At 38.3% G+C, this 27,877-nt stretch overlaps 1 protein-coding gene across 4 annotated transcripts; it reads right to left on the reverse strand.

Moving 5' to 3' along the window:
* Positions 1-816: 816 nt before the first annotated feature.
* On the reverse strand, positions 817-27,702 carry UPF3A (UPF3 regulator of nonsense transcripts homolog A (yeast)). Of its 4 annotated transcripts, none has more exons than XM_017817340.1 (10): positions 27,442-27,684; positions 25,151-25,257; positions 17,738-17,844; positions 15,654-15,752; positions 15,448-15,558; positions 12,238-12,293; positions 11,988-12,146; positions 10,144-10,304; positions 6,740-6,814; positions 817-3,545 (listed from the first exon to the last, which is right to left on the reverse strand). In XM_017817340.1, exons 1-10 carry the CDS (start codon positions 27,592-27,594, stop codon positions 3,206-3,208), a joined length of 1,368 nt encoding a protein of 455 aa, XP_017672829.1. In that variant the 5' UTR covers positions 27,595-27,684; the 3' UTR covers positions 817-3,205. The 4 variants fall into 4 exon arrangements, with proteins under 4 accessions (XP_017672829.1, XP_017672830.1, XP_017672832.1 ...); XM_017817343.1 differs by having other exon boundaries at positions 3,241-3,545; positions 6,520-6,814; positions 27,442-27,702; XM_017817342.1 differs by having other exon boundaries at positions 3,365-3,545; positions 6,576-6,814.
* Between the last annotated feature and the right edge of the window lie 175 nt (positions 27,703-27,877).

The following is a 27,877-nucleotide window of genomic DNA, read 5'->3' on the forward strand; positions in this document are numbered from 1 at the left end:
CCTTTGATAGTATTTTCTTAATTGTAGATGAGATATGCAAATGGAACATTTTCAGGAGATTGGAATGTGGCCTAATGAAGTGTAGACCACAAAATATATCTAGAAAATATTTATTTTTTAGTTATGTAGCAGTGAAGAGGTTTGGGAGAGTTAAACTGTTAAGAGAGAAACAACCACTTGGTAATAAGAAGATGACATTTTCAGTCTTCAAGAAGAACTTCAATGAAAAGCCCAAGTGGATGCAGGGAAGACAGAGTGCATGCCTTTAAGTCACTTGGAAATGATCAGATAAGACTCAATAGGTTTCCCATTTGTTTCACATATTCTTTCTTTCAAATGAAACCATTATAATATGAATAAAAATAACTTGAGAATTTTAAGTTTCTCCTCTCATCATTGAAGACTCAAACAGCACCACCCAACTCACAAATCATATTTCCCACTGATTTTTAACATTCCATCAGGTTTGGGGAGGGAAGTACTTTTTTTCCTTTTTAAGCATGTTTTATTCTGATGTTCAATATCATTTTGTGCATAGTAAGTGGGTTTTGTCCTGTTAATATTTCAGGCTTTTGTTTGGGCTGTTCAGGACTAATGCTGCAAGTAGAGGCCGGCAGAGAAACTCCAGGAAAAGCAGTGTTAGCTTAACCGCGGCTGGTGAGATGAGCCATTGACCTCTAAAGACTCTCCAAAACCAACTTACAGCCATTTGGTTTTAAATGAAAAGAAGCCACAGAATGTATTTGAAAACTGAATGTGATGTCAGTAACAATGTTTTGGAATTGAATAAGCTTCTATTTAAAACTGCATCAGGCACAAATGCAGGTTTATTTACTGAATATTGACATTCCAAATCAGTTTCCCCAACAGAATGGAGCCCAGTCTCCATTTGACAGACAGGGTGATTTCCATATTCCTAAATGTCACACTTTGGGACTCAACAAGAAACAGGACAACAGAAATTCAGTGAAGCTATCAAGTGGGCAATATTAAATGTAGAAGACAATCTTTTAAATTTTTTTAATTATTAAATGTAGAACATTGTATTTTAAAGGCAAGAAAACAGATGGCACCAAAGTCAGCTGTGATGTAATCAGATACAATTCCCATTCCGTGGGGATGCTGTCTCTACTTTCAGCTAAGCTGAATTTGCAAAACAAAGTTACTATTGTGGCAATGAAGCTCTCACAGCACGCTGAGTTCGAACAAAGGCAGGCTGTGAGCCTGCATTTATTTGTTGTCATCGGGAGAAGCATAAAGGAACGAGTGAGCACAGAGCAGGTGGCAGCTCCTCCTGCCAGCTGCCCCAGCAAGGGAAGCAGGCTCAGGCCCTGCTGCATTCCTGAGCAGGTGAGATTGGACCGCGGACTTAGAAATGTGTTCTGATTCTTCAGTCATTGTATTTTGCAGAATTACCATGAGATACATGCTCGATTCCAGCAGGCAGTCTTCCCTGAAGATACTGCTGGCAGCTCCCATCCCAAAGCCGATCCCTGCTCCCACAGGTCCTGCTGGCACTGCCCGAGACGGCCATCAGCACAGAGAGGGGAAGCTCAGCGACGGCGTTTCCTCTGTTGCCAGGATGCATTTCTTTTCCACTCGGGGTCACACTTTAGCAGAGAGCCTGCGGGCAACGCTCCCGTGCTCCCTGGACGCCTGGTGTCCCCGGGCTGCCTTGCTGTTCCCATCTCTCCTGACCTGCTTCTGGCACGCTTTAGTTGGCCATATAAGTGTTAGTTGGCTATAGAAATGGTCAGATCCTGCTGTCTTGGCCAGTACTTTCTACTGCCCCCCTCCCCCCAGGATGTGAAAGGAATAGATGCCAGTATCTGCTGAATAAGATAAGTTGTCCCAAGAGTTCCTTAATTGAGATGAAACTAAACCCAAATGATTCTCTAGCAGCAGTTTTACTTAATCTTGAAGTAATTTTGGCAGCTCACTTACGTAGCTTGATATTAAAATTCTTCTTTACCATATTTTTATCTGTTTCTGAAGGATACAAAGCAGCATAGTAACATCTTACTTAATTTTTCTGGAGTAACAGATGAAAAAATAGCTGAATATTGCATCTCAAAATCATAGTCAAAATCTTTTTTCTTTTATTCTATTTAATGTTTAGTAGCTGGGAAAATACAATAAATAATTTTTCAGTCTAGAACAACTAGATGTTACGCTTACTAGTAAAATGTTCAAAGAAGATGAAAAAATAAATTAGTATCTTACTATTTAACTTAAGGGATAAAGCAGGTCTCAGTTTTAGACAACTGAGAAATTTTCAGCCATGAAAGACAAATGGAATGTATTCTGCCTTTCCATAAACACAAGGCTATCACTGAAACCAATAGAAGATATACATACACACACACATATACATATACATATATATATGTACACGTGCCTGCATCAGAGGGCAGAATTTGTCCTAGATCTTACAAAATGGTAGGGCCCAATTGACATCCATGTGTGTTTAATTTTTTAACAAATAGAACTGCAGAATGTTCATTTTTCAAATCCTGTAACTGCAACTTATATGAAACATTAGCATATAAAATATCATCACTGTACAACCACATTTTTTTTTCAAAAGCCAGTGTCAAAACCATAAAAACCAGCTAATTCATTAAAACCAGTGCTGAGGTTTGCATTAGCTTTCTTCTAAGCACAAGAAATCGATTAAAAACTAAAAGGCAAAAGTGGCTCAGAAAATGACAAAGTCTCTAACAACATACTTTACTAACACTTATCTGACGCTAGAGTTAATTAAAAACCAATGTAAACACAATGAGGTACAGATACCAGTGGTCATTCCTCACAGCTGTGCAAACTGTGGGCCTTATCCTGCAAACACCACTGGCTCCAGAGCTTCCTCCCAGGGCCAGTCACACTGAGTCCGACCACAACTCCCTGCAGCAGCTCCTGCTGCTGCTCTTTGCAGAAAGGGGTCCTGTGACCCTCATGTCATGCACCAAAAACATTTAAAGTGCCTCAGATTTCAAACTGATGCAAATTTACATTTCATTTCTTTAGAGCTGAAAAGCTGAAATAGCTTATGTAAAGTCTTATATAAATACTCCTTTAAAACTGTTAGAGGTTTTCTATTTCAAGGTAAATATAATAAAATATTTGAACTGCTTTTAAATTAGGCAAATAGCGTTTGTGCTGCTTTTTGTAAAAACGCAACAATATTCCTTTGCTGTAAGATATTTTATATATTTCCAGTCACTCTTCCCTTTATTTTACAGGAAGTAAGAGGCAGAGCTATTATAATTTTGTTGGTGCAATTGCCTGTGGAGTTCTGAAACAGCCCAATGGATTTTTTTGTCATGACACTGAATCTTAAATTCATCCCTTTCCACAAGACTTTCCTCCAGCTTGTTTTATTTTCCTTCTTCAGTCTTCTCAGCTCCAGCTGAATTATCTGCCTCATACTTTTTATCAAGAGCATCTTCAAAAGATTTCCCAGTGCAGTCATAGGTTTTACTTGTAGGTCCCATATGTGTTCGGATGCGAGCTCCTGGCTGGTATAACTGCATGGCTGGGCGATCCTAGAAGGAAGGAGATGTGGTTAATGCTCTGAGAAACCCATGTGAGACACATATGTGGGATTTTAAAGTTTTGAATCTTTATGAAGAAAGTAGATTTTGTGTTAAATTACTTTACAATTCATAAGACCCAGGAAAAAAAATGGAGTGTAATGAAAATTGACTGAGTATTCGGTATTTATGTTGTTTTCTAACACTATTCTTGGGAACCAAGCATTTTGAATAAACGAAGAAAGCTGTAAAAATTAAAGATCCTATAATACATTTGACATAAACAAGAAGAAATACTGCACACAATTATGAAACATGGTATTACAGGTAAAACAAGAAAAATGTTGCTACTTTCACTAACATCAACTGAGAACAACAATAGCCTGTGCACTTGCAACTCTGCAGATGAATGACTGTGGCAGGAGAGCCCTCTCACCCATGACAATGACAAATATTAAATATAAGCATAAAAGCCCAAGATAAGCCAGAGAACAATTTAGCAGGCATCAGCTAAAAAATTATCCTCAACTGATCATCAAGTATTAGCACAATTTAAACATGCAATGCACATTTGAATTATACACATAAAAATAAAAATTGCATAGTTATTCCCCTACTTCATCATGCCTTCCTATACTGACTATGAGAGCAGGGAATTCATGCACTGGTAATAAACAAAGTAAATAAAATTTGAGCATGGGCAGATTCTGTCAGTGACCCAATCATACACATGCTGATCTGATGATGGGAAAACGGAAGAAGGAGCCAGTTTACAAGGAAAAGACATTTCAAACCTGCAAATGGTGATACTTCATAGCTCTTGAGATTACTTTTTATTCTTGAAACATACTGTTTAGAAACTCTGCTTAAGAAGTCTTTTACTATTAAGAGTATTTTACTCTCACAAATACCAATTTTTAATGTTATGAAGCAACTGAAAGCTCACCAAAACCTGGGCTTTTTGATCAAAGACTCATGTTAAGGTTAGCAAACAGCCTATTTGAAGACAGTGGCAGAGCACTGAAATTTTCCTACATTAAACTATACTAATTTCCAACTGCCATCATAATTTGAAGTCATTCTGGTCTTTTGTTCTTTCATTCTTTTTTCTCATTCACAGTATGCATTTTCCCTTTTCCTTTCTTTTTCCTTCACCTTTGTCTTTTTTTGCTCAACTTTTTTTCTCCTTCTCTTTAAACCAGATGTCAAGATTCACTATTGGGCTTTACAACCAGACCGTTCTAGTTAGTGCATTGTAGTGTGTTATAAAATGTGTAACATATACCTTTCTATATCACAAACAGCTGCATAAAACTAGATCCTCTGACAAGCAGTGCCCATTAGAAAGTTTATGATAAAGGGCCCAAACAACTTTTCTTACCACAGACTCCATAACCCACAGTTTGCAGGAAAGATGGCACAAAGTTGCTTACACTGGACATTTCTCATTTACTAATTAGTTCTTACAAACTTCAGAAAGAAGCTTAATCTCTGACTGAAAATTTGTGTTGGCACTGTCAATTCTATACCTAAGTTGTAAAACTAAGGTTTACAACTAAACTTTACAACTAATCCCCTAATCTTACCTAGGTGATAAATATCCTAAGGAAAAAGGTCACCAGACTGCAAAATACTTTACTGATAGTGCTTATTTTTTTTAGGGAACAAATCTAGAACTTGAAGTGTGGACTAATCCAGAGACTCAGCAAGTTACCAGAAGTGTGATGCAAAGAAATAAAAAGCAGGCAGCTTCTTAACTCTTGCCAAAAGGCCCCCAAGACCCACCACCCAGTTCCAAGGTTGCAGATTAATTTGCCAGATTTCAAAAACACCATGGCAAGCATGAGGAAGACTGTTTTTCCCATCTCCCTGTTTCTGAATTAGCCATTTCTTGCAGTTTGAGCCACTGATGTATGTGGAAAGTAGCTAATGTGGATATGCAGATAAAGTTCACCCATCCTGCCCAGCTGACTTTTGCATAAACAAAGAGCAGGGTGCACCAGGCTGTCTGTGTTTGCACCAGGTGACTTCCTCACACATACAGTGAGTCCACTTGGACTTGCTCTGTGCACACTCCATACAGACTCATTCTGCACATGACCAGTCTAATCTTCCCAGCCTTAGCCTACATCACACATCAGTCACCTGGTTTGAAAGAAGAGTTTCACATGCAGAATAAATTTCTACCCGAAACAGTGTTTCAGTCATCTTTTGTGGAAAATCCAAGATCACAAGGGAGAGTGAATGAGGGTCACAAGGAGAGCCACACCCTGAAAAGACTCTGGCACATCCATGAAATCAGACAGCCTGAGAAAAAACGATGCCCATATGTCTGGGAGACAATAAGGGACAGCTCTACTACAAACCCTGCTACAGGTCCTGCTGGCACTGTTTTTGCATCTGCTCTTTCCCTGACAACAGCTATGAGGATAAATTTATCCAAATGAAATGACAGCCTTTTCCTACTGGCAGGTATGCAATACTGAAGAATTCACTCATTTACACCCTCTAAATACAATGGTCTCTGAATTAGCTATGTAAGTCCTTATAGCTGCTCTACCAAGCAATGCCTGGCAAATCCATAATATAATTACTTTATGAGCTGGGTAATGGAAGTACATTTAAATTTTAAAAGACTAATATGCCACAGGTTTTAAATTTCATTACAGATCAGAAGAGTAACAATTTTTAATACATTTATAAAATGCAAGGCTCCAAGAATAGTGTTCTATAAATGATAGGGTTGAAAGGAAAACAGAAAGTCACCTATATATTGTGAATATGAATGAGCACAGACCTGTAACCTTAACTTATTTTAAGTGTTGTCCTCTGACAACAACCCAGAAAGAAGTCTGGGTTTTACTGCAAATGAGATAAAGGATTTCTTCCTGAAAAGGCATTATCATGCTGAGTTTGCAAAAGTTAAAACCTGTGATCTTGAAGCATATTTAACTAATGAAAGATTATCCTAAATGAATAAAAGAACCTTATTTCTTATGCGCTCCTTTTTGGATGCCATGTCATCACACTTGTCCTCTTTACCCAGTTTGTCTACTGCCTCCACAGTGAAGCTGTAGTTGTAGTTCCCTTTCTTTCCTCTGTCTTGGCTGTATCCTTTCCCCCATTTCAGATCTTCTTCATTCCTTCTCATAAACTTGTCAAACTCATAGTGAGTTCTATGCTTTCTGCCATCATCCAATCGATACCTTTGTCTTTCAGGTTCTTTTTCTCGAAATCTTCTCTCCAAATCTCTTTGCTCTTTGTCACTATCATTTTGTGACCTAAGAGTATGCATAAAAAGAAAGAAAATCCAAGCAATTAACAGTAAAAAGAAGCTGCTGAAGGAGACAATACAAAGCCTGCCTTTGACTTTAACAGTAAGTAGACATGTTATATGGCAAGGTTGCTTTCTTCTCATTAGAAAGGGGTTATATGCAATTTTGCTCAATGTCTCAACCATGGATGTCCAGCCCTTGACCATGCATTCAGTTCAGAATAGCAGACAAAGCTTTGCAAGCAAAATCAGACTTTTGTGCAACTGTTGTGGGAGGCCCATTCTTCACTTTCTATCCCTCTCTGAAATCCTATCAATAGTTCCATGCTGCATTATTAGCTCTTGTGGCCTGGTCTTGAGGTGAGTCATGCATATAAGTAATCCCCTGAACAGGAACATTCAAGGCTGGAAGGAATTGTTCAGGTATCATGTATCAATTTGTAAAGTTTTATGACTCTTAACAAAAATTATTCACTGACATTGCAACTTGCAGAAGACATTTGTGAAAATGGATACTTATGTTCTAGGCTTTTGTTTATTGTGTCTCCAAGTAATCTAGCCTGCCTTTGCACATCTTATTTAGGCAAAAGACCATTACATTACCACAACATAATACTCGATTTCTGCTATGCTGCAATGGGTTTATATTATAAAGACTATCTGTAACATTCATCCTGTCTGATAAAATTCCCAGCTTTTTTATTCACTTCATTGTTCCAGTTCAGCAAGCAGGTGCTTCTCTCATACAGCCAAACTGCAAATAATTAAGAAAGATTACAGAATAGGTTGAACTTTAAAAGGAATAAATACAGGCAGTTCTTTTTATATATTACATATGTATAAATACTTAAAATAAACTGAAAGAACTGAAAAAGTAAGTTACTTGAGGATGGAGATTTTCTAATGGTGTAGTGATCAAATAGTGATATGCTTCTTATTTAGAATTATTTAATATCAATAAAAGTGTATCTTTCTATATCACCTTTTTTATTTTTTAAGTAACAGAACTGTGAAAATTGTTAGCATCTGCCATGGACTTAGGCATTGGTGGGACTACTAAGACAGGGGCCCCATCTCAGGAAGTGGTGGAGGTCACAACAAAACCTGAATGAGAGGTAAGTTATTCACTATTTCAGCAGACTGAGCTCGTGTCAGCATAACACAGTCAGCAAGTGGAAGCAATGTCCCAGCTGTCACGGACACCTGAATCAATCAGAATTACAGAAATACTGTATCTGTAGCCTAGATACATATATATAAAATACTATGCTAGTTCTCAAGGGCTATGTGGTTGTGAGTTGCTTTGTTTCATGTTTAATATGCTATTCTAGACATTAACTCTTAGTCCTAGCAAGGGTCAGGGCATGACCTTCCAAAAAGTCAAAAAGACCCCCTTGATTTGTTGCTGTAGCATTGCTTGGTACTTGTTTGTTCCCTTGCCTGTTACTGTGGGTGAGGAAGGAATGGATGCATCTGGAGGTAGGCAAGTGATAGGGACACAAACTCCAGTTCGAGTGGTTAAAGTAGCTTCCTAAAATTCAGTCATAGTGAACAGGCAAGCAAGAGTGGAAATGGTGGGACAAGCAAATACAAAGTATAGGTAGAAGAGAAAGTTACGTAGCCAGAGAAAGCAGAAATTAATGGAAGTAAAGGGAATGGAAGCATACTTCTTTTTGGTATAGTTCCAAATCTGTATGTGATCATGTACACTTATGCAAATACTGAGATTTCGCTTTGTGGTAGAAACCTATTGCTACTGAGCCTTAAACATGGTTTCAAACATACAATTCGGTCTCCTGCAGGTAGAGTTGGAAGTTACAGTTTATTGCTGATTTCTGAGTCAGTGACAAAGTAGTTTCAACTTTAAACCTTGATCCAGCTGAAATAGTTCATAGCTTGCTACCTACCCACTAATAATCACAATGAAATGAGCACTTGGAAACACAAGGTAACACTGTACCAGTGCAGCCAAAGGGATTCTGTTTAATGCCTGGAAAATCCACATTAATGCCTTATTAAACTTACAGGATCAATTGTAAACAATGTTATATGGCACCACCAAAAAGCTTACTGCATAAAAAGCCAGGGCAGTGGTGGAGTCACCATCCTCAGAGGTATTTAAAAGACCTGTAGATGTGCCATTTAGGGACATGGTTTAGTAGTGGACTTGGCAGTTCTAGGTTAACAGTTGGACTCGATGATCTTAAGGGTCTTTTCCAACCTAAACAATTCTGTGATTAGTAAACAACCAACTTGCCCTTGCAATTGTTTCTGTTGAGCCTGTTCTGTTTCCTTTGTTGAAGAACATCAACAAAGGAGTTGCTGAATATTTTCAATTTCCATTAGAGAATAGGACATGGAAATTTTCAGGAACTTCCAGGACATACTCAACATATGGAAACACTGAGCCTATGCTTGAAGTCCTTAGTCAGAAACAAAAAAAAGGATGAATAATGCAAGTAGGATATTATTTGTGACCCATTTATTCAATTAGTAAATTCATTTATTTTATTTTCCGGTGTTCAAAGTTTCTTTATTGTTCTATTTGTCATTAGGAGAACATTTGCAGCTCCTACATACATCTCATAAAACCTGAGAACATATGTGGACAAAAGTAAAATTTAAACTGCTTAGAATAAGCAGGTAACCTGCAAGGCTCCCAGAGCATAATCACAAACTTCCTGTCAGATTTTATATGTAATACCTTAGATAACTTATTAAAATGCTAAAGCTTGTCCTTCTGTACTGCACTTGTAAGATGATACATTCCCAGGCTACACCAGTAACAGAGCTGAGCTATGCCCCTTGTTCCTACCAGCACAAATGTAATACAAAAGGCAGAGAAGACAGAGACAGCCTTTTGCACGTACCTATCCTAAGGCTGTCATTGACACCACAACTATTCTGCCATTCACTCATTTATCAAACACAGTTCTATGTTTATTGCAGCAAACCCAAGTGTGAAGGAAGAGCGTGGCACCTTAGCCAGCTTAGTCTTTGACATCAGTAATGGAAGGAGGGCCTTACCTGAGCTCTTGATGGGGAACAGGTGAAATGACAATGAAACACTGAATGACTTTTCACGCAGAAATCCTTCCAATCTGGGATTTTATAGCATTTCACAAATATCAAATTGCATCCACTAATACTGCCATCAGGTCAGGAAATTATTATGAAACACCTTTTACCGAGAGGACAGTAAGAGATTTGTTCACACACAGAATAAAATCGGTTCTCTGGGGATAGAATATGTTGTCAATGCACCATTTATATTTAAGCCTTGAGACCAAAGCATTTATGATCTAAATTCAATTATAAAATACAAATATTACTTACTTTTCCTTAAGTTCTTTTAGTGAACTCTCCAAAGTCTTGGACTTTATACTCCCAGATCCAGGTGATTTATCCCATTTGTTTTCCTCAATGTCAGCTTCTTCACCTTTTTCTTTGTGCTTTTCACTGGCCAGTTCATCTCCTTTTTCAGGTTTCTTGAGAAGCTAAGAGATATTTGTTTATACTGTGATGTAAAATTATTCTCATCTGTTGTAATAGACATTTTAACAAGTATTAAATATATCAGTAACCTGCTAAGATTGGAGATATTTAAATACTAGGAATGTATTTTACAAAGTATAAAATTTAAAAGTTATTTAGAAAGGGCAGTTTACTTTTGCTAAGGAGTGACAGTCATTGACAGGCATTCAATTGCACACTTATAAATACGCTGAGAATACTAAAGAGAGCACTTACCTACTTTTCTCTCCTGAGTTTTATATATAAAGACATTATTGTGGTCTAAGGTTTCTTAGAAATCATGCAACAGAGCTCAGTGTCATTGCCAACAAAATAAGCATTACATTTTCACCTTGAAGATAAGGATTTTCAAGAAGTCTTTTCCTTTCAAAATAACCCACACAGGGCTTGAGCAGTGTCTGGCATTACAGGAACAATCTTTACAGAAGGACCAACTGTCTCAAACTATTACCCTATTATCAGGACTAAGCAGAACATCTCAGTCTTTTCAAGCCACCAGGTTTTCTGAAACAAGCACTGGTTATTCTTCTCTAATATTTAAAACGTCTATAATCTTTCTATAAGGAAATATTTTCCTTTTCTTTCAGAGACAGAACTAGCTTTCAAGATCATATCACCCCTGATATGTCATATATACAGGGTTTTTTTGGACAACCAATTTTGGGTAATATATTTTAAGGATTAAGTCCCTTTTCTTCTGAACTTCTAGAGTGATTTTCTTTATGCCTAAATATGAAAAATATGTAATTCACCTTCAGAATTTACTGGTTTTATACTTTCAGGTGAAGGAAATTGTTTGCCACGAAGAAAAGAGGAAACGAGTCCACAGTTCTGTGGCTTCTCAGCACCACAAGATCAGGAGTCAGTCTGTGTGTCCTTGCGTTACGCTACAAACTCTTATACAATTTTCCTTTTCAAAATGGCCTATAAGGCTCTTCCAATACTACAAAATTTAGTTCAGATAAATAGATGAATACTTTTTATCTATGTCATCTTATACAAATAAAGTTTTATCTTCATAGCACAAGATACATCCTCCTAAGTGATGTCGCTAAAATCCATTCATATTCTTGCAAGGCAGCGCAGCCTAAAGTTAGCATGACTTTTTTATAACTTGGTTAAAGCTTTAATACTATTAAATACTTTAACACTATTAAAATACATCAGTTCTTGGCATAAATACAAAAAACTCTCCACACATGTGGCCAGACGGAGATTTACACGACAGAAAGTTTTTAAAGCCATATTTCACAGAAACACAGAATCACAGGATATTCGGAGCTGGAAGGAACCCACAAGGATCATCAAGTCCAACTCTCAAATGAATGGCCCGTTCAGGGATAAAACCTGCAATAATCTTCCAAGATGTTAGCACAGAAGAACTCGGCTGTCAGGTAATGCTGGCACAGAATGCAGCAGTATAAAGGTATCTGAATTACTTGCTGTAGCTGCACCAGCACATCACTGTACCTAGGGCCATTAGTCACACTTTCAAACAACACTACTTACTTTACATTACTCTCCCTTGCAGACAAAACTGGTTTGGTGTCTCCACACTGTGCTGTCATACACTAGATAAACACTGAGATACCAAAGAACTTCTGAATAACTTCAAAGGAAGAATAATCTTTTTTTTATTACGGTACCTTGATCCTTATTTCTTTTTCAGAAATTTTCTTTTGCTTCTCCACTTCTTTCCTTTTACGTCTTTCTTCTTCTCTGCGCTTCCTCTTCTCTTCCTCCCGCAGACGTTTCTTCTCCAATTCTCTCCGCCTTCGTTCTTCTCTTTTCTCTTCTCGTATTCTCTGAAAAGTTCAAAATGATTAATTGTAAATTGTCCAATGGAAAACCACGTGAAACATAAATGTTGAACTTCAGGCAAAAGTCTGAACGTACCTGCTTTTCTAATTTTCTATTTTTAATATATTCCAAAAGAGGTGTTGTTCTTCTAGCTAAAACACAAAAAATTTGTGATATAGTGTTCAACTCCTAGAATATGTACTCATTTCTTTATTTTAGTACTAACCCCCTTTTTTCTAGCTTTATCTGAAAGGGAGCTAAATCATGGATAAACCTATTTGTTTCATGTATTTTTGAAAGCATTACCATCATTCTGCTTTAGAAACACTTTGTTGCTTTTTTTGCTGTTAGCGTTAGAAGCAACAGAAATAAATTGCATCATTATTTAATGTTTAATTAAAGATCCTATCTTTATACCATATCTTTTCAGTTCAAGAGAATGGCTTTTCTCACTTAGAATGGTTATTTCACCAAAAAGGAAAGAAATGTGTTCAGCATCTTTTCCTACTTTTTACTTTTGTACATCAAAACCTAGCTATATTGTTGTTCACAAACAGCCCATATTACTGTAATCTCACATAGCATTTTTCAATCACAGATGTCAAAGTATGTGATGAAGGAAGCATTTTCAGTTTCATATAACATTTCCATTTATCTGACTTTAGCATTCCCTCTCCTTGCAAAAACAGGAGGAATAAGAGATAAGTAGTTTGTCCCAGGTTACATAACGAAGTATCAGCAGATTCAATAAAACTCTGGCTTCCCAAATAACAAATAAAACGTCTCATTTACTGGATCACACAACAATTCTTATGTTAAAGAGCTGTCTCCACACTCTAAAATCAAGTCACCCGCCTGAACCAACCCCCAATTCTACAAAATCTTGGAGAACATCATCAAATTTTTCATCATATACAGCATTTATGACTGTCAGTACTGAATTCAGACTTGAATTCATGTACTTAGAGCTGTGAATAGTTACAACAAATTTTGTCAGTCTTAGGTGTCCCAGGATAGAAAAAGTTTGCTACTTGAAATTGCTCTACAGTTACATTAAGGATTCTCCCTCAAACCAGAAAAAAAATTGCACTATTGGAATGCGTGACAGGATTTGGAAGAAAAAGGAAAAAAAAAAAAAGAAAAAAAAGAAGAAATTAAAATAAAGTTTTCAACAAATTTGAAATGGCATAACCAAAGTCTGGACACAATTCATATCCCAAAAACATTTAAATCTTTTTGCCTTGAAAGTCGGAATATGCTGGAGGTAACCCATTCATTAATAAGGAAACTTTTTTACGCAGTTATGAACAGACTGATAGGAAGGCTGATAGGATTCAGTATTTATTTTTACCAAATATCAATGTTTAAAAGCAACAACCAAAGAAGATTGTTGATTTGCCATTTTCCTCTCTCTATCCCTAGACTTCCCATGCTGCTCCACCCTCCTCACATGCCTATACTTTCTGACAAGTGTTAGGTCCCCAGAACCCTCCCTTCCAGTCCCTCAGATCCGCAGCTTTGCCTCCTCTCTCCTGCCCGTCTGAGCAGTGTCTACCCGTGGGCACTCCTACACGCTGAAAGAGATCACAGATTTTAACTGGAAGGTCTGGGCAAAGGATAAGCTGCACTGAGAGCCCAGAACTTGACCCTACTCATGACTAAGGCTGTGGTGCAAGAGGTTTAATGAGAAAGTATAACTTCAAGTTCAAGGGAGAGAGGCAGTGTGATGAGTATTATCAATAGAGGAGGGAAAAAAAGAATGTTTATCAAACCTGACTCTTACCCATCTTATTTATGGTCCTTAATACAAATAAAGATACGAGAGGTTTTTTCTTAAAATGTTTAAAGAATTTTAAAAGAAAATAAATTGCTAAATGAAGTTTTGTGTCAGCAAAACTTTTTACATTTTACCTTGCTCTCTACAAACAAACCAGAAAAATGAGCTTATCTTTATAATGTTACTGAGAAAATCTCTTTTATATCTCTCTGTCACACTGAAACTGATCAGCTAACCCATCTGACATAATGCATAAAATATGTTGCTTCACAGTAACTCTACATGGAGGAATGCTGAGCATACGAGGCCCAATTTCGCCAGCGAAGTCCTGGGCACGTCCTTCATTGACATCAGGAGGAGTAGCACCTTTGCAACTCGACACACAACTAAGCCCTTACATAATTTTGCTATAAACATGTTACAGTTTTGAATGGCAGAAATAATAAAGCAACTAATTTGATTCCCTGAGATTTAACAGAAACAAAACACTAAAATTCTTAATGTAAATCTGCCTTCAGCCAATATTGTTATTCTGAAATTTGCAAGTCTCAAGACTAGTAATTTTCACTGATAGAATATTTTAAAGTTAAAAAATCTTTCTTGAAATTGTAAACTTTTTGGAAATCATAAATTTCTAAGAAGATTTTGACTGCTTTTACTTTTCTGTCAAATACTAGGGAAGATTTGGGGTAAACAAATATTGTTGCGTAAGTTCCCTATCTAGAACAGCAATAAACAAGTTTTATTATCTAAATGTCCATACTACTAACATTTCCATTTCCTCTAAATTGTTTTAAGTTCCAAATGTCCCTAGTTAACTCTCAAACAGCAGTAACAAGTGACAGGACAAAAGGAAATGGCCTCAAGTTGCACCAGAGCAGGTTTATACTGGGTATTAGGAAAAACTTCTTCATGAAAAGATTGTCAAGCACTCGAACAGGCTGCCCAGGGAAATAGTGGAGTCACTGATCCTGGTGGTATTTAGAAGATGTGCAGATGTGGCACCTGGGGACATGGTTTAGGACTTGGCAGTGCTGAGTTAATGGTTGCACTTGATGTTCTCAAAGGTCTTTTCTAACCTATTCTATAATTCTAATCAAAAGAGGTGTCCACTTTCACACAAAAGAAATAACAGCAAAGGTCATTTTTTTTCCCTACTCAATTGTCACACCTAGGGAAAGAATAAGTGTTCTGCATGTTGTCACTTGAAGATACAGCACATCAATATTCCATGTCATCCAGATATTTTATATTTTAAAAATAAATCTTTAATCGATTAATACATCTGTAAGTATTCAGAATTATTGAGGGACTATTTCTGAAGCCACCGCACATGCTAAAGCTCAGGTGAAGCCAAGTGATTGCAGGCATAGAGACTTAAGAGAACAGATAAAACCCCCTACTACTTGGCTGGATAACAAAAATTTAACTGTGGTAATCTAAATCTGTTAGACTGAACAGGTCAGTTCTAGCAGGTAATATAAAGATATTTAATACTCTCAATAATAAGAAAAATCAAGAAAACAGACCAATAAGTTCCCTTGTTTTGGCCTCAATCTCTCCCAAAAGAATCTCAGGATTGGCACAGATTTTCTCTTCATCAGCACAATAACTCTCTAAAAATTTCTTATATTCTGGATCTGTGAAGAAAAATTTTTGAATTATATTAACACTTTGCAATGCATAACAGAAATGAAATATATTTTCTACTGTGATGCCAAGAAAATATGTTTACCATCTTCAATGCTCCCGGCTTTGGCATCTTTCTTCTTCAGCTTCTTTTTTGAAATCTTCTGGAATGGAGCAAATTCAACCACTGCAGGATACTCCAAGCCTTAAAAGAGATCAAACTTTAATTTTCTGATGGGGAGAAACATTCCCTAAATTCATGTAAGATTTTCAAAACTCTTGAAATGTGTTGAGCAGTCTTACTTGAAATCAAAGGTGACTGTTTCTACAACTACTAAACTTCTAATGAAAAGTTACACATAGAAGTATTTTACATTGAAACCAAAATAAATTTATATTTTAATTACATATAAAACATTAAATATTTTTGGATACACTAATAAGACTGTCAAAATGAAGATTATTGTTATACAATAAAATTCTTGTATTATCATTTTTAATTTCCTTCTAATTATTCACAGATATTGATTAGAAAAATTTAACTCAAAATCTCAGTCTGACAAGTAATTAAGTCCTACTGGGAAATTAATCTGAAACTGCTGAGTGGTTTCCTAAAGCTTCGTTGCCTAAAAGCTTAGAAAATAAATAGATGCTGGGTAATATGCAATAAAACAATATACCATCTCCTTTCAGAACAGTAAAACTCAGCATGTAGAATTGTGTGAAACTTCTTTTTTTCTGTTTATGATGGACTATGCAACTTTCTGCCTGTGTTTGTTGGCAAGGATTCTTTGCTTTGAATTCTGCCTTAAGTACTGGATTTTTCTTTGGACTGGAGTCAGAACTGCGTGTAGTTTTTGAATTTCACCTGGTTACCACTTCCAGCAGGTTCAAGATTACACTTAGCTCAAGTCCACTGAAAATTTGTCTTAAATCTGCCAGAACATTTGTTAACCATATTGAACCTGCTAATCCTTGTTTCATTTTTACCCTCATAAGTGCAATACCGCCACAAGTCTCACCAGAGGGCACCTGTCATCAAACCTTGTGGTCTTTATTTGCACAAACAATCCTGCCAAGCTGGCCATCCGTGTCCAAGTCAGTTTTTTTTATTTCCCAGAATATTCAGGACTGAATATTCTGGCTTCACTCCAGCATAACACTGAAAGACCTGCTGAATTTAGGCAAAGTCAAGTCTTAGGAGAATCATAAAAATAGCTTCTTTCTGGTTTTTCTTCTTAAAACATCCAGAATTTGAAATCCAGGAATCACACACTGCGAGGAATGTGTTGTTCTCCATCTCTACAAAAACAATCCAAATCTGATGGATGTCAGAAGCAGATAAAATATTTCAGTTGGAAATGCTGAAGAGGAATTAACAAATTTGACAGAGAGTTTCTTTAGAGATCAATCTCTAGTAAGACTGGGCAGGACTACTTTTCACAGGACCACTGCAACACCAAGTGTACAGAATAAACAATGTCTATCTAAGAGACCCACAAATCTCAGCCTATTTTATAGAACCTCTGCAATTTTTTATAGAAGGTATGGCAAGGAACTACTAAAGTTCTGCTAACCCACTTTTTGTCAATGGCAGTTTCACACTACTATAGGAGACCTGGGTTTATCCACACCATTACAGACTTTCTCTACTGCTGGGCAAACTTTTGCAGATTGAACATTTTAAAGCTGGCAATCAATTATGTTGTTCTTGTTTTTGGAACTCAAGTCGTCTGCAAAGGCCCTAAAAATTCAAGTTTGACATGTCTTAAAAGTGGGCAACCGAAATGTTGAAGGTTTCCTCTTGCTTTTACAAAACAGGAGTAAGTGGCATAAGTTTATCTCACAGAAACACATCGAAGATGTAACTATTCATGCTCACAATGTGTTCAGTTCCTGTTGTGGTGAACTGTGAAACTTGCACAAGCTAATTGTCTTAATAGCATCTTGATAATGTATTGCCTAAGGTATAAGAATGCACATAAAGCATGCACACCATAGACAAGCAAGACTGCATGGACAAATACATTTTGCACTTTATTATCAAGTGCTAAATTTTCACATATTTTAATGTAATTAACTGCATATTGAGGAAAAAAGCAAGCATAATTAGCAAAAAGGAAGTAAAATAATGTTCTAAAATGGTATATGTATATATATATACACCTAATATCTTACAAATAGTCCAACCTTTATTGTCAATGAAGACATAGCCATCAAAGCGATCTCTAAAAAGAAGGATGTCCTCAGGATTTCTAAAGTTAATGTATGCTCTTGAGTAGAGATGAGGATAAAGGCTGCAACAAGAAACAAGTTTATTTCTGTTATTTATTATTCTGTTCAGGGCTAGGGAAAAGGTAAAACTAGAAGGATCTCATTTTAATTCTCATCTTCTTTGAGAAACTGCTACCTTAAACAGTCTTTACATGTATGTATCTAACTATATATGACAAAAAGTAACTTAACAACTGAGTTCTGTATGCAACTGTGAAATTTATTCTGAACTGAAACAAATATTTCTAGTTTGTTTTGTCTCCCTAATTTCCAGAGTATACACTTCCAATTGTGCAGGATTAAAACTTGAATATTTCATGATTTCAGAGACATGAGTAACAGCAGTGCTTTTGGGGAACTTCTTGGGCATGCTAAAAAAAGTCTTCTATCAGTGAAACAGGGAAAGGTAAATAAAAGACCACAGTGAAGGGGCAGTTTCCAAGCTGCAACTGTATTTAAATATATGTCCACCTTTAAGAAAGAATAAATAGCCTAATACTTGGCAAGATAATCCACTGAATTAAACACAAATAAATAAACTCCATGTGCTATCATCCCCATGTTATCAATATACACACAATGTCTAGTTGTGAAGAACAGCTATTCTGAAAATCCAAAGAATTTCTAGCAAAGGAAATGGGTACTTACTTAAAATAATTTCGATTCTTCATGATAGAATCAAGTGGCATAGATCCCACTCCAAGAGCAAATATTTGACGTGCCTGATAAACACCTCAGGGCTGGCACACCATAACCACAATGAAACTGAGGCAATTTAATGGATTAGCACTCATCAGTTAAGTTATTGTGAGCCATGGCCTGTACATGCTTTAAACCTCTGCAACTGTGATACAAAACAGTTTGGCTTAAACTGCCTTAATGATGGCTACATGTTACATCACGTTTTTGAACAAATCTTAACATAAGCCCATAACTTTAAATACCTCTGTTCATATACTGTTGTCATACACCGCCTGCCTTCAGACCAACTCACCACCAGCAGCAGGAGACAATAAACATACACAACTGCAACTGTATTTCAATCCCATAGCCGTTTCAGAATCAGATTTCACAAGTGAGAAAGAGCAAAATCATGGGTTGGCTCACAGGAATCTTTGCATGTGGCAGCTCAAAGCAACACTGTTGCCAAGTAATTTTTTATTTTTAAAATACGCATCCATATGGATTCCACTTCCAGTATTAGAAGGAGACCATAAAGACCACAAAGGGACAAATCATTGTCAATAACCAATGATTTCGTAAACACACCAAATTTGTGTTTGATTTGTGTTTGCAGCCAGGAGAAATGTTTAAAAAAACTAGAGGGCTTTTTTTTATTTAGATGTTTTGCAAAAACCAGCTACAGACTGTTTCTACAGCATGAAGAGGATAAACTCTGTATTTCTAAGGAAGAGCAATTTTATCAATTTATACCTATTTTGACATTCTAGGAAGGGAACAGAGTGATCTGTAAGCAGGTAACTGCAAAAATGTCTGCTGGGGCATGGCCAGTGCTGAAAGATGCTACAGTGGCTGCGGAGCTACTGCCAAGATGCAAAGCAGATGTAGCAAGCCAGCTTCCTTCTCATTGGCTTCAAAGAAAAAAAAAAGGATGAAATTTAACACTTTTTATAATTATTACATACAGTTAAAAATATATTTTAAAAAGGCATAGGAGTGTAAGTAAAGGAGGGAAATTTATTTTGTCAATCTATAGCTGCGCTTGAAGAAATGTCTCTGTGCTGCCTAATGGCTGCAACAGTGAAGAACTTTCTGATAACTGGCAGCTCCCAGAAAGAAGTAAACTTCCTTCTCTATCACATTAACAGGACTATGCTTATGTTGCATGTTCTTTGATGTTTAAATTAAATGAGGCCTGATATTAGAGATTGATACAATTGATACTTGAAGTGCTGAAGGTTCACCAGACAAAACCAGGAATTTTGAGGCAGCATTATTTTTCAGGCACTTCTCGGCCTCAGTGCACAGCAAACAGCTTCATCATATAGTTGGATTTTCTTTTTCCTCTAGTAACTTAGAACCTTATGGTTGGACACATAATCATAATGAAACAAAACTGAAAAAACACAAGAGTTATTCCTTCTTTGTTTCCTTTAGTTGGTATATCAACACCATCTCTTTTATCTGCTTTGGCAACATATGTATTTTTCCAGCTTTTTCAGCCTAATCAAAGTGGGTATCTTTCAAAACAGAGGAACATTTGATATGGTTATTAAGCACTTATTAGTAAGAAAACACCAGTCTGCAATGTATAAATGGGACACTGGAAAGCTGAGATTTAGCATATATCCTGCAAATACGGGATCCAATGTTATTGCTATACATTAATATCTTCAAGAACTTCATATGCATCAGCAGAAACATACAAAAATATAACAGCATGTGCACAGCAGGATACTGATGTGCACCACAGCACAGTAAAATACAACTCTCTCTCCATTATTGCTGCAGTGTATCAGGGTAGAAGGTTGCAGAAACAGAGCTAAGACAATGCTTAGCAATTGCAGGTTCCTTCTCTGATGGAGCCACCTCTGGAAGTAGAGAATTGGTTCACATATGCATGCAAGTTAGTTATCAGAGTGCTCAGTGTGTAAAAACCTCACCACTGAGTGTTTCAAACCCTTGTCGTAGACTTCTTACCCAGTAAAGTGTGCAATGTGCCTAAAAAAGTGCATAAAATTAACATTCTAAGTGGGATGCTAACTAAACCTAGCAAATTGGAAATTCTTAGCACTGGCCTGCATACAGAATATGCAGAATATGCTCCGGGTTTCAGACACCCGACTTCCAGCTGCCGCTCCCCACGCTGGATTCCCTCTTCACCTATCCACCGAGAACTCACCAGCGTGACCATGCAGCAAAGAATGCACAGAACTTCTTCAGAGGGCCACAGGCACTCTGAGGCTAATGACCTCTCCTAGGAAGAAACACTCCTGCTTTACTTTTGTTCTTTGTATTCAGCAGTTATTGGCTAAAATACTTTTTTTGCTCTTCAGGATTTTGCCTTCCAGCCGAGTTCTACAGAAGGGCCACTGAACACTCTGTGTCTCCTCCTTTCTTTAAGTGTCTACCAGCATAAATTTCATTCAGGATCTGAAATTTAGTTTTATAATCAGACAGCTGGTTCTATTTTGCCATATGTTTGCTGTCTATAATGCTGCTTTCCATCTGTATAAGGTTCTGCACAGATGCACAGCACATGCTGGCATCTCTGGGACATCACTTAGAGCAATCTCTATGGAAACAGCCCAGATGAGTCTGACTGTACACATTTCTTCAGTCCAGCACACTTTTTCTTTGTTTTCTGCTCTGCATTCAAGGGTATTCAATCTTTTAGGTTACATTTATTTCTATAATATTTAAGTCAATAATTTCTCTAAGCCTTTTTCTAGTAACTTGAACAACACATTCTAATTGTTTACTTCTTCTACAAAGTATCTTTTAACACAATTGTGTAAAAAGACTGGTACACAGGAAAGCAATTTTGAATAGTTATCTACAGTATAAACAGCAACTACAAAAACAGCTATCACATCTTAGTGAAATACTTATCAACTTACAAATTATGGTGGTTATATGTATATAAACATATATACTTACATGTGTATAAACACACAGATTCCTACATCTAAATTTTGGAGTGTCAAGTAACTCCTCCGTTCACTTATATAACAATTGATGAGGTAAGTCATCATCTACATGGCCTTGTCAAGCTAAGATCCACTGGCATTTATCCTTATCACCTTCTGTGGTCACTCACACAGTGGATGCAACTTAAATTAACTTAGTCTTTCCTTTTCATAGTTATTAATGAGCACAATTTGCCTGGCAGAGAAGCAGGAACAGTACAGAATTGTGCCAATCAAAGCCTGTCAATTATTCCATCCAGAACACAGTAGTGGTGGTTCCCTTGAAGCTCTAAAAGCATTGCCCCTTCAATGCTGCAGTTCCTGGGTGCAAACCTCCACCCTACAGTGTTAATGCTATATACCTAAAATAAACATGAGCAAAATGATGTGAAGAACATACAGAGGGAAAAGGAGTGTGCTTTGCAAAAAGCTTTATCACTCTCTGTGACACACAGCATGGCACTATTTGACCATTTTTTATGTAAGCCAAGGTCCTGTTCAGATCTCTTTACTTTTATAACCTCACACTATTAATGACTCCCAGCACTCAGTGCCAGTCCCAAGGGACGACCCAAGTCCTGTAGGGCCAGAGCTCAATCACTTGACTCAAGTTTTAGAAGACTCAGAAATATTTACCAGTGGACAAAAAGAAAGAATATCTGGAAAAAAAAGTTACTATTTGGAGTCTGAGCACAAAGTCTGTGAGGAAGGCAGAGTCTTTATTATCAACTATAAACAGTGTTTTGTGTGTATTTTGATGTCAATGTGTAAGAGAGAATAAACTTAATGCAGTGAATTGGATGAATCTGAAAAATGAACAAAACACAACACAAGTAATTTTCTGAAATGATTTTACTGAAATGGATGGAACTGAAAAAGCATTATACATTATTAATGACATTAATCACATGAAATTTTAATACATTTTACAGCTTGTCTATAACAGGACGTGGTAAACTTAAACATTTATGATATAAAGATATTAGAGAGATATTAGAAAGATAAAGATTGCAATAACAGAGAAACTGGAGTTGATACGCCTATCTTGTCTGTTTTCTCCTCTAAGGTGAGATGACCTTAGAAATAAAAATGAAGAAACAGCTACAGTTAGACCTCTCTAGTTCTCTTTCCAACAGCAACTAAGAGAGGTTGCTTAGAGAAATTTTATTAAAAAGGGGAAAGTACACACTGGCACTTCACCCAATACATAATTTCAGTTACTTGCAGCCTAGGGACTTTGTAATACCAAACTTGTATCCTGTGTTTAACAGGTTTTCATAGATAAATACATGTCTAAATAAGAATTTGTCTTACTGCTCCTGAAGCTTTTCCAACATCCATCATTTGTGGAACAAAATTCTGACAAGTTCTACGGTCTGACAGAGTGTTGTGTGAAAAAAAAGACTGTACAGAAATATGAATGAGCTCTTAGAAACTTCTGTGACCTGGAGTTACACAGGATGTGGTTAAATCGAGATGTTACAGCTCTTAAGGCAAATTTGTCTGGTTCCACACCAAAACATCTGTCTGTCCCTTTCTCTTTTCAACAAACAGATCCTCTTCACTGAGTAGCTTCTCCAAATCATTCTCATTAGGTGACATGATATTTCTTTTCATCTTCCCATGGGTTTATTATTTGTTCTCTGAATTCTCTGGATTGGCTGGCCACTATGCATGTGGTACAGGATCTAGGAAAAAGCTATTCAGTGAAAGAGAGCACATGCCCACCTTGTCCTGTAGCTCTTCCTATTAGCTGGAATGACGTGAAGACACATCCAGAGGGTCTGCTGAAATCGTGTGAACTGTCCATAATATGACAGATTACTGCAACACAATGCTTTATACTCAGAAAAGAGTTCTCTGCTGGATAAGAGGAGACTGGGACTCACTACATTAATCTTGTCTCCAACTTTTAATTTCGGGATGTTTCTTGTGTATTGTAGACTGTGTGAGCATGTAAAGTGTTGAATCATAAACAGATGTACATGGCATGTGTCAGCATCAGAACAAAGGGGACAAATGACATAAGGTGATCTTGGGCCAGGCAAAGGACAAATAATCAGCCAAGCCAACACTGCAGAACTGCAGTGAAATGCCTATTTAAGCTGTGTAGTTTGCTGAAAGAACCTGTAGCCATACAAACCTCATAAAGATAAAGCCATTCTGAAAAAATACATCTTTTGTATGAAAACACATTTTTTAAGAAGCAAGATAAACAAAAAAGTGACTATGAAACAGTTCATGTTGAAAAATTCAGACTTATATGAAAACATTCTTTTTTCTAGTGAGTTTTAATTTGTGAAGGCAGAAGAGAATAACATGACAAATTACACAGCATAAGAGAAAAACTACGGTATCTTTCATTGGTAATGTAACATAGATGCAATCAAACGAGTGGACAGCAAGATTTTTGAGTACTCCAAATTTCATCACATAAGAGAGAAAATGAAACTTTATATACACAGCTGTTGTCAGTGCCTTCTCTTTTCTAAGGTGGTCAACTCCCTAAATTCTTATGCCAGCAGTTTTTCTGGAAAATTAAAATTGTAATTTTTTTAACTGTTTCCTGGAATTTGTGCAGCTAAACACACTGAGAACTGACACTCTTCTTCAGAGAATTTTTGGTTTGCTTTTGATATTTTCCCCTTATCAAATGAACAGCTGGGACAGAAGCCTTAAAGAGACCCATTTGGAAATATGGATGACAAAGTTCAGAAGAGAAATGTAAGGAACTACAAAGACTTTCAATCAGACTAAATACTCCTCTTTCCTAACTTCACATCCTTTGTGGTTTTAACAGAACAGCTGAAGCACTCACTATTTTGTTGCTGCACTAATGTGCAACTGTTTAGGTGGGTTGGGAACTGTCACAGTTTTGCTAAATAAACATTTGTTTCTCCTTGATTGTGGAACTGACTCTGAAAGAACCCTTAACTTCAAAAGTTGGTCAGCAGTAAACATCCAGGATCCCTCTGCAGTCAGTGGAAAGAATCTGGTGCGAGTGGAGGGTGAGTCATCACACAACAAGATACAAGAAGATGGATCTTATACTTTAGTTTTTCAGAACACATGCAGATGTAGCATAAATGGTGTTTTGCTTTTTTAGTGGTTTAAGTTCCTTCTCTTCTGGAAATTGATTTATTTGAAAGGGAATTGTATTTTACCACTGTGATACAGAATTAATTATATAAATATATCAGCAATACTGATTTATTGTAAATCAACCACTCTATTTTTTTATTTTTGCATGAGATAAAAATTAATAAAACTGGATTATTTGAAAAAATGAATGAAGTAAATACAAAAATATGTAACCATACAAAGAAGCTAAGCTCAAATGGCACTCATGAAAACATTCTGTGATTGTTTGCCCTAGACTGAATCTTTTTCACAGCCAATAAAATAGTCTGTTGAAGTTTATCAATGAAAGTTAAAAGAAACATCAGGATTTCAATTATGCCCTTCCATTTTAACATGGAATTTTGCCCTTCTGTTTTAAAATCATCAGTGTAAAAGAAACATCCAGGAACGCTCTCTCTGCATACGCAGCCACTTTTCATATATATTTTAGGTAACCCAACAAACATAATAAAAAGGGAAAAAACGTGATTTGTAATGGCCTGGATACCTTAATTAGGTTTTAAGCACCTGAAAACCTACAGAAACAGCTCATCCTCACCTGGGATCAGCAGTGCAAAACTCAAAATAATCATGGGCAGGTAGAGGATGTAGCTGTTCCTCAAGTTGTTCCTTGGTTAGACAAGGAGGAAGCCTTCGAATAACCACCTGCATATATAAAAGAAAATAGAGATTTATATTTGATCTAAATACTGTAGAAATGGATGGAACAAGTTCCCTCAGTTTCTACAAGTGTTGTAAAACTGAAGGGTGACTGACATTCTGATGAAGAGCCTGAGAACCACTGCAATTTAGCCAATAGCAAAGGATTTTAAAAAACCAAAAACTAGATATTGATTACATAAACTTTTACAGTATCTCTTTCAATACAGCAGTATTTTAGTGCCCTCTGCGTCCAGGTGCTCCTGGTAGGGGCTTCAGAGCAGCCTCTGAGGGGATGCTGGGGCTGCCCCATGCTGGGCACAGCCAGCTTCAGCCAGCTCCAGTGGATTCAACCCAGGGAACAGCTGAGCCACTCAGCCAAGACTTGTGACTCTGGGAAGCGTATTTAAGAAAGGGCAGAAAAGGCTGCACAGCAGTGGGTGAGACAGAAGAGTAAGGGGGGAAAAGTGTGAGAAAGAGCCCTACAGACAGCAATGAAGGGAGGAGGGGAGGAGGTGTTCCAGTGCCAAAGCAGAGATTCCTACACAGGAGATCATGGTGAGGCACGCTGTCCCCCCACAGTCCATGGAGGACCCCATGCCTCAGCAGGTGGAGATGCCCTGAAGGGACCTGCAGCCCATGGAGAAAAGCCCACACTGGAGCAGGTTTATCCTGAAGGACTGCAGCCCACAAAGGAGACTCATGTTGCAGCAGGTCATGAACAACTGCAGCATGCAGAAAGGACTGTATCCCACTGTATCCCATGTCAGGGCCCCATGCTGGAGGAACAGAGCATGAGGAGAAAGGAGCAGCAGACAGGAGCTACTATGACCTGTCTGAAATCCCCATTCCCCATCCTCCTGCACTGCTTGGGTGCAGAGGAGGTAGCATCTGGGAAGAAAGGTGTTTTAGTTTTAATCTTAGTTTCTCACCATTCTACTCTATTTTTTAAAAATTAGCAATAAAGTAAATTAATTTTCAGCAAGTTAGAATCATAGAATATCCTAAGTTGGAAGGGACCCACAAGGATCATTGAGTCCAGCTCCTGGCCCTGCACAGGATAACCCCCAGAATCACACCATGTGCCCAAGAGCATTGTCCAAACACTTCAGGCTTGGTGCTGTGACTACTTCCCTAGGGAGCCTGTTCCAGTGCCCAACCACCCTTTGGGTGAAAAACCTTTTCCTAATATCCATCTAAATCTTCCCTGATGCAGCTTCAGGCCATTCCCTTGGGTCTTATCACTGGTCACCACAGAGAACGGATCAGTGCTTGTCATCCCACCTCCCCTTATGAGGAAGCTGTAGGAAGCTGCTATGAGGTCCCCCCATGTCTGTTTTTGCTGTGATGGCACTTTGTAAATTATCTCCCTGCCTTTATCTCAGCCCTGTGAGTTTCTTTTATCATCTTCTTCCCCTGAAGGTAGGAGGGAGGAGTGCAAGAGCAGCTGGCTGGGGGTCTGGCAGCCACCCAGAGTCGACCCACCACACTCAGGTAAACTGCCCAATAATAAGAACCAGGAAACTGCATAGAAACCTCTGGTAGAACGATGCCAGCACACAAAGTAGTGAAATGGCCATCAACGGCTTCAGGCAATCTATTTTAATTTTTTGAATATTTTAATATCTGAATTTNACTTGACTTATCTTTAAGTTATAGTGATTTTCAATGTTTCAGTTTTCAATTAAAAAAAAAAGGGGAATACATCAAATCTCACACTTCTCACAGAATCACAGAATTGTAAGGGTTGAAAGGGACCTCTGGAGATCATCCAATCCAATCCCCCTGGCAAGGCAGGGTCACCCAGAGTAGGTGACACAGGAACGGGTCAGGTAGGTTTGGAATGTCTCCGGCGAGGGAGACTCCACGATCTCCCTGGGCAGCCTGTCATATTCTGCAAGTATTATTTGAAAAGTGCTCGAATAAAGACAAGGAAGAGAACAGGAGCTGCTTTGCCACAGCAACGGCTAGCTTTGACTTCTTTAGAATTAAAGATGAAATGATTTCCAGCATTGACGCTGGGGATTTCACAATACTCCAGGGAATGGACACCCGTTTTAAACACCCCACTGTGCTGCGACCCGGCTCGGTCTGTGGAGCAGGGATGCTGCCTGAGCCCCGCTCCCCCCCGCAGGCCCCGCTCCCATCTCCCCCCGGCGCCGCCGCCGCTCCCCCCGCGCGCCCCCTCACTTTGCTCAGCGCCGTTTTCTTCTCCTCCCGCAGTTTACCCGGCGCCGGGTGAAGCAGCGGCGGCGGCAGCGGGGAGGGCGGGGAGGGCGGCGGGGGGTTCGGCGGAGCGTCTGTGTCGCGGCGCGGCGACTCCCGGCGCGGGGGGGTGTCCATGGGCCGCTGGTCACGGCCGCCGCCCCGCAGCGACCCCAGCCCCGACAGCAACCCCAGCCCCGACAGCAACCCCGGCCCTCGCTCCGACCGCATGGAGCCGCGCCCGCAGCCCGGCCGAAACCTCGCGAGAACTGCCTGCAGCGCCGCCGGGATCTCGCGAGGCTCCCCCGCCCCAGCCCCTCAGCGGGGGCGCCGCGGGGAGGGGCGGGGGGGCAATTGTCATCCCCCTTCCCATCCCCGAATTTCTCGCAACCCCACTGGGCTCCCACTGTGCCGGTGGGCA

This window comes from Lepidothrix coronata, unplaced genomic scaffold (genome assembly GCF_001604755.1).
Source record: "Lepidothrix coronata isolate B3197 unplaced genomic scaffold, Lepidothrix_coronata-1.0 Scaffold60, whole genome shotgun sequence".
Lineage (NCBI taxonomy): Eukaryota > Metazoa > Chordata > Aves > Passeriformes > Pipridae > Lepidothrix > Lepidothrix coronata.

Excerpts from the sequence above, each read along its gene's own strand:
- UPF3A (XM_017817343.1), bottom strand. The coding sequence starts at position 27,687 with ATGCGGTCGGAGCGAGGGCCGGGGTTGCTGTCGGGGCTGGGGTTGCTG. Across the intron at positions 12,147-12,237 it reads ATAGAAAATTAGAAAAGCAG|AGAATACGAGAAGAGAAAAG; the intron begins GTACGTTCAGAC and ends TGAACTTTTCAG. Across the intron at positions 10,305-11,987 it reads AAAAAGAAATAAGGATCAAG|CTTCTCAAGAAACCTGAAAA; the intron begins GTACCGTAATAA and ends AATATCTCTTAG.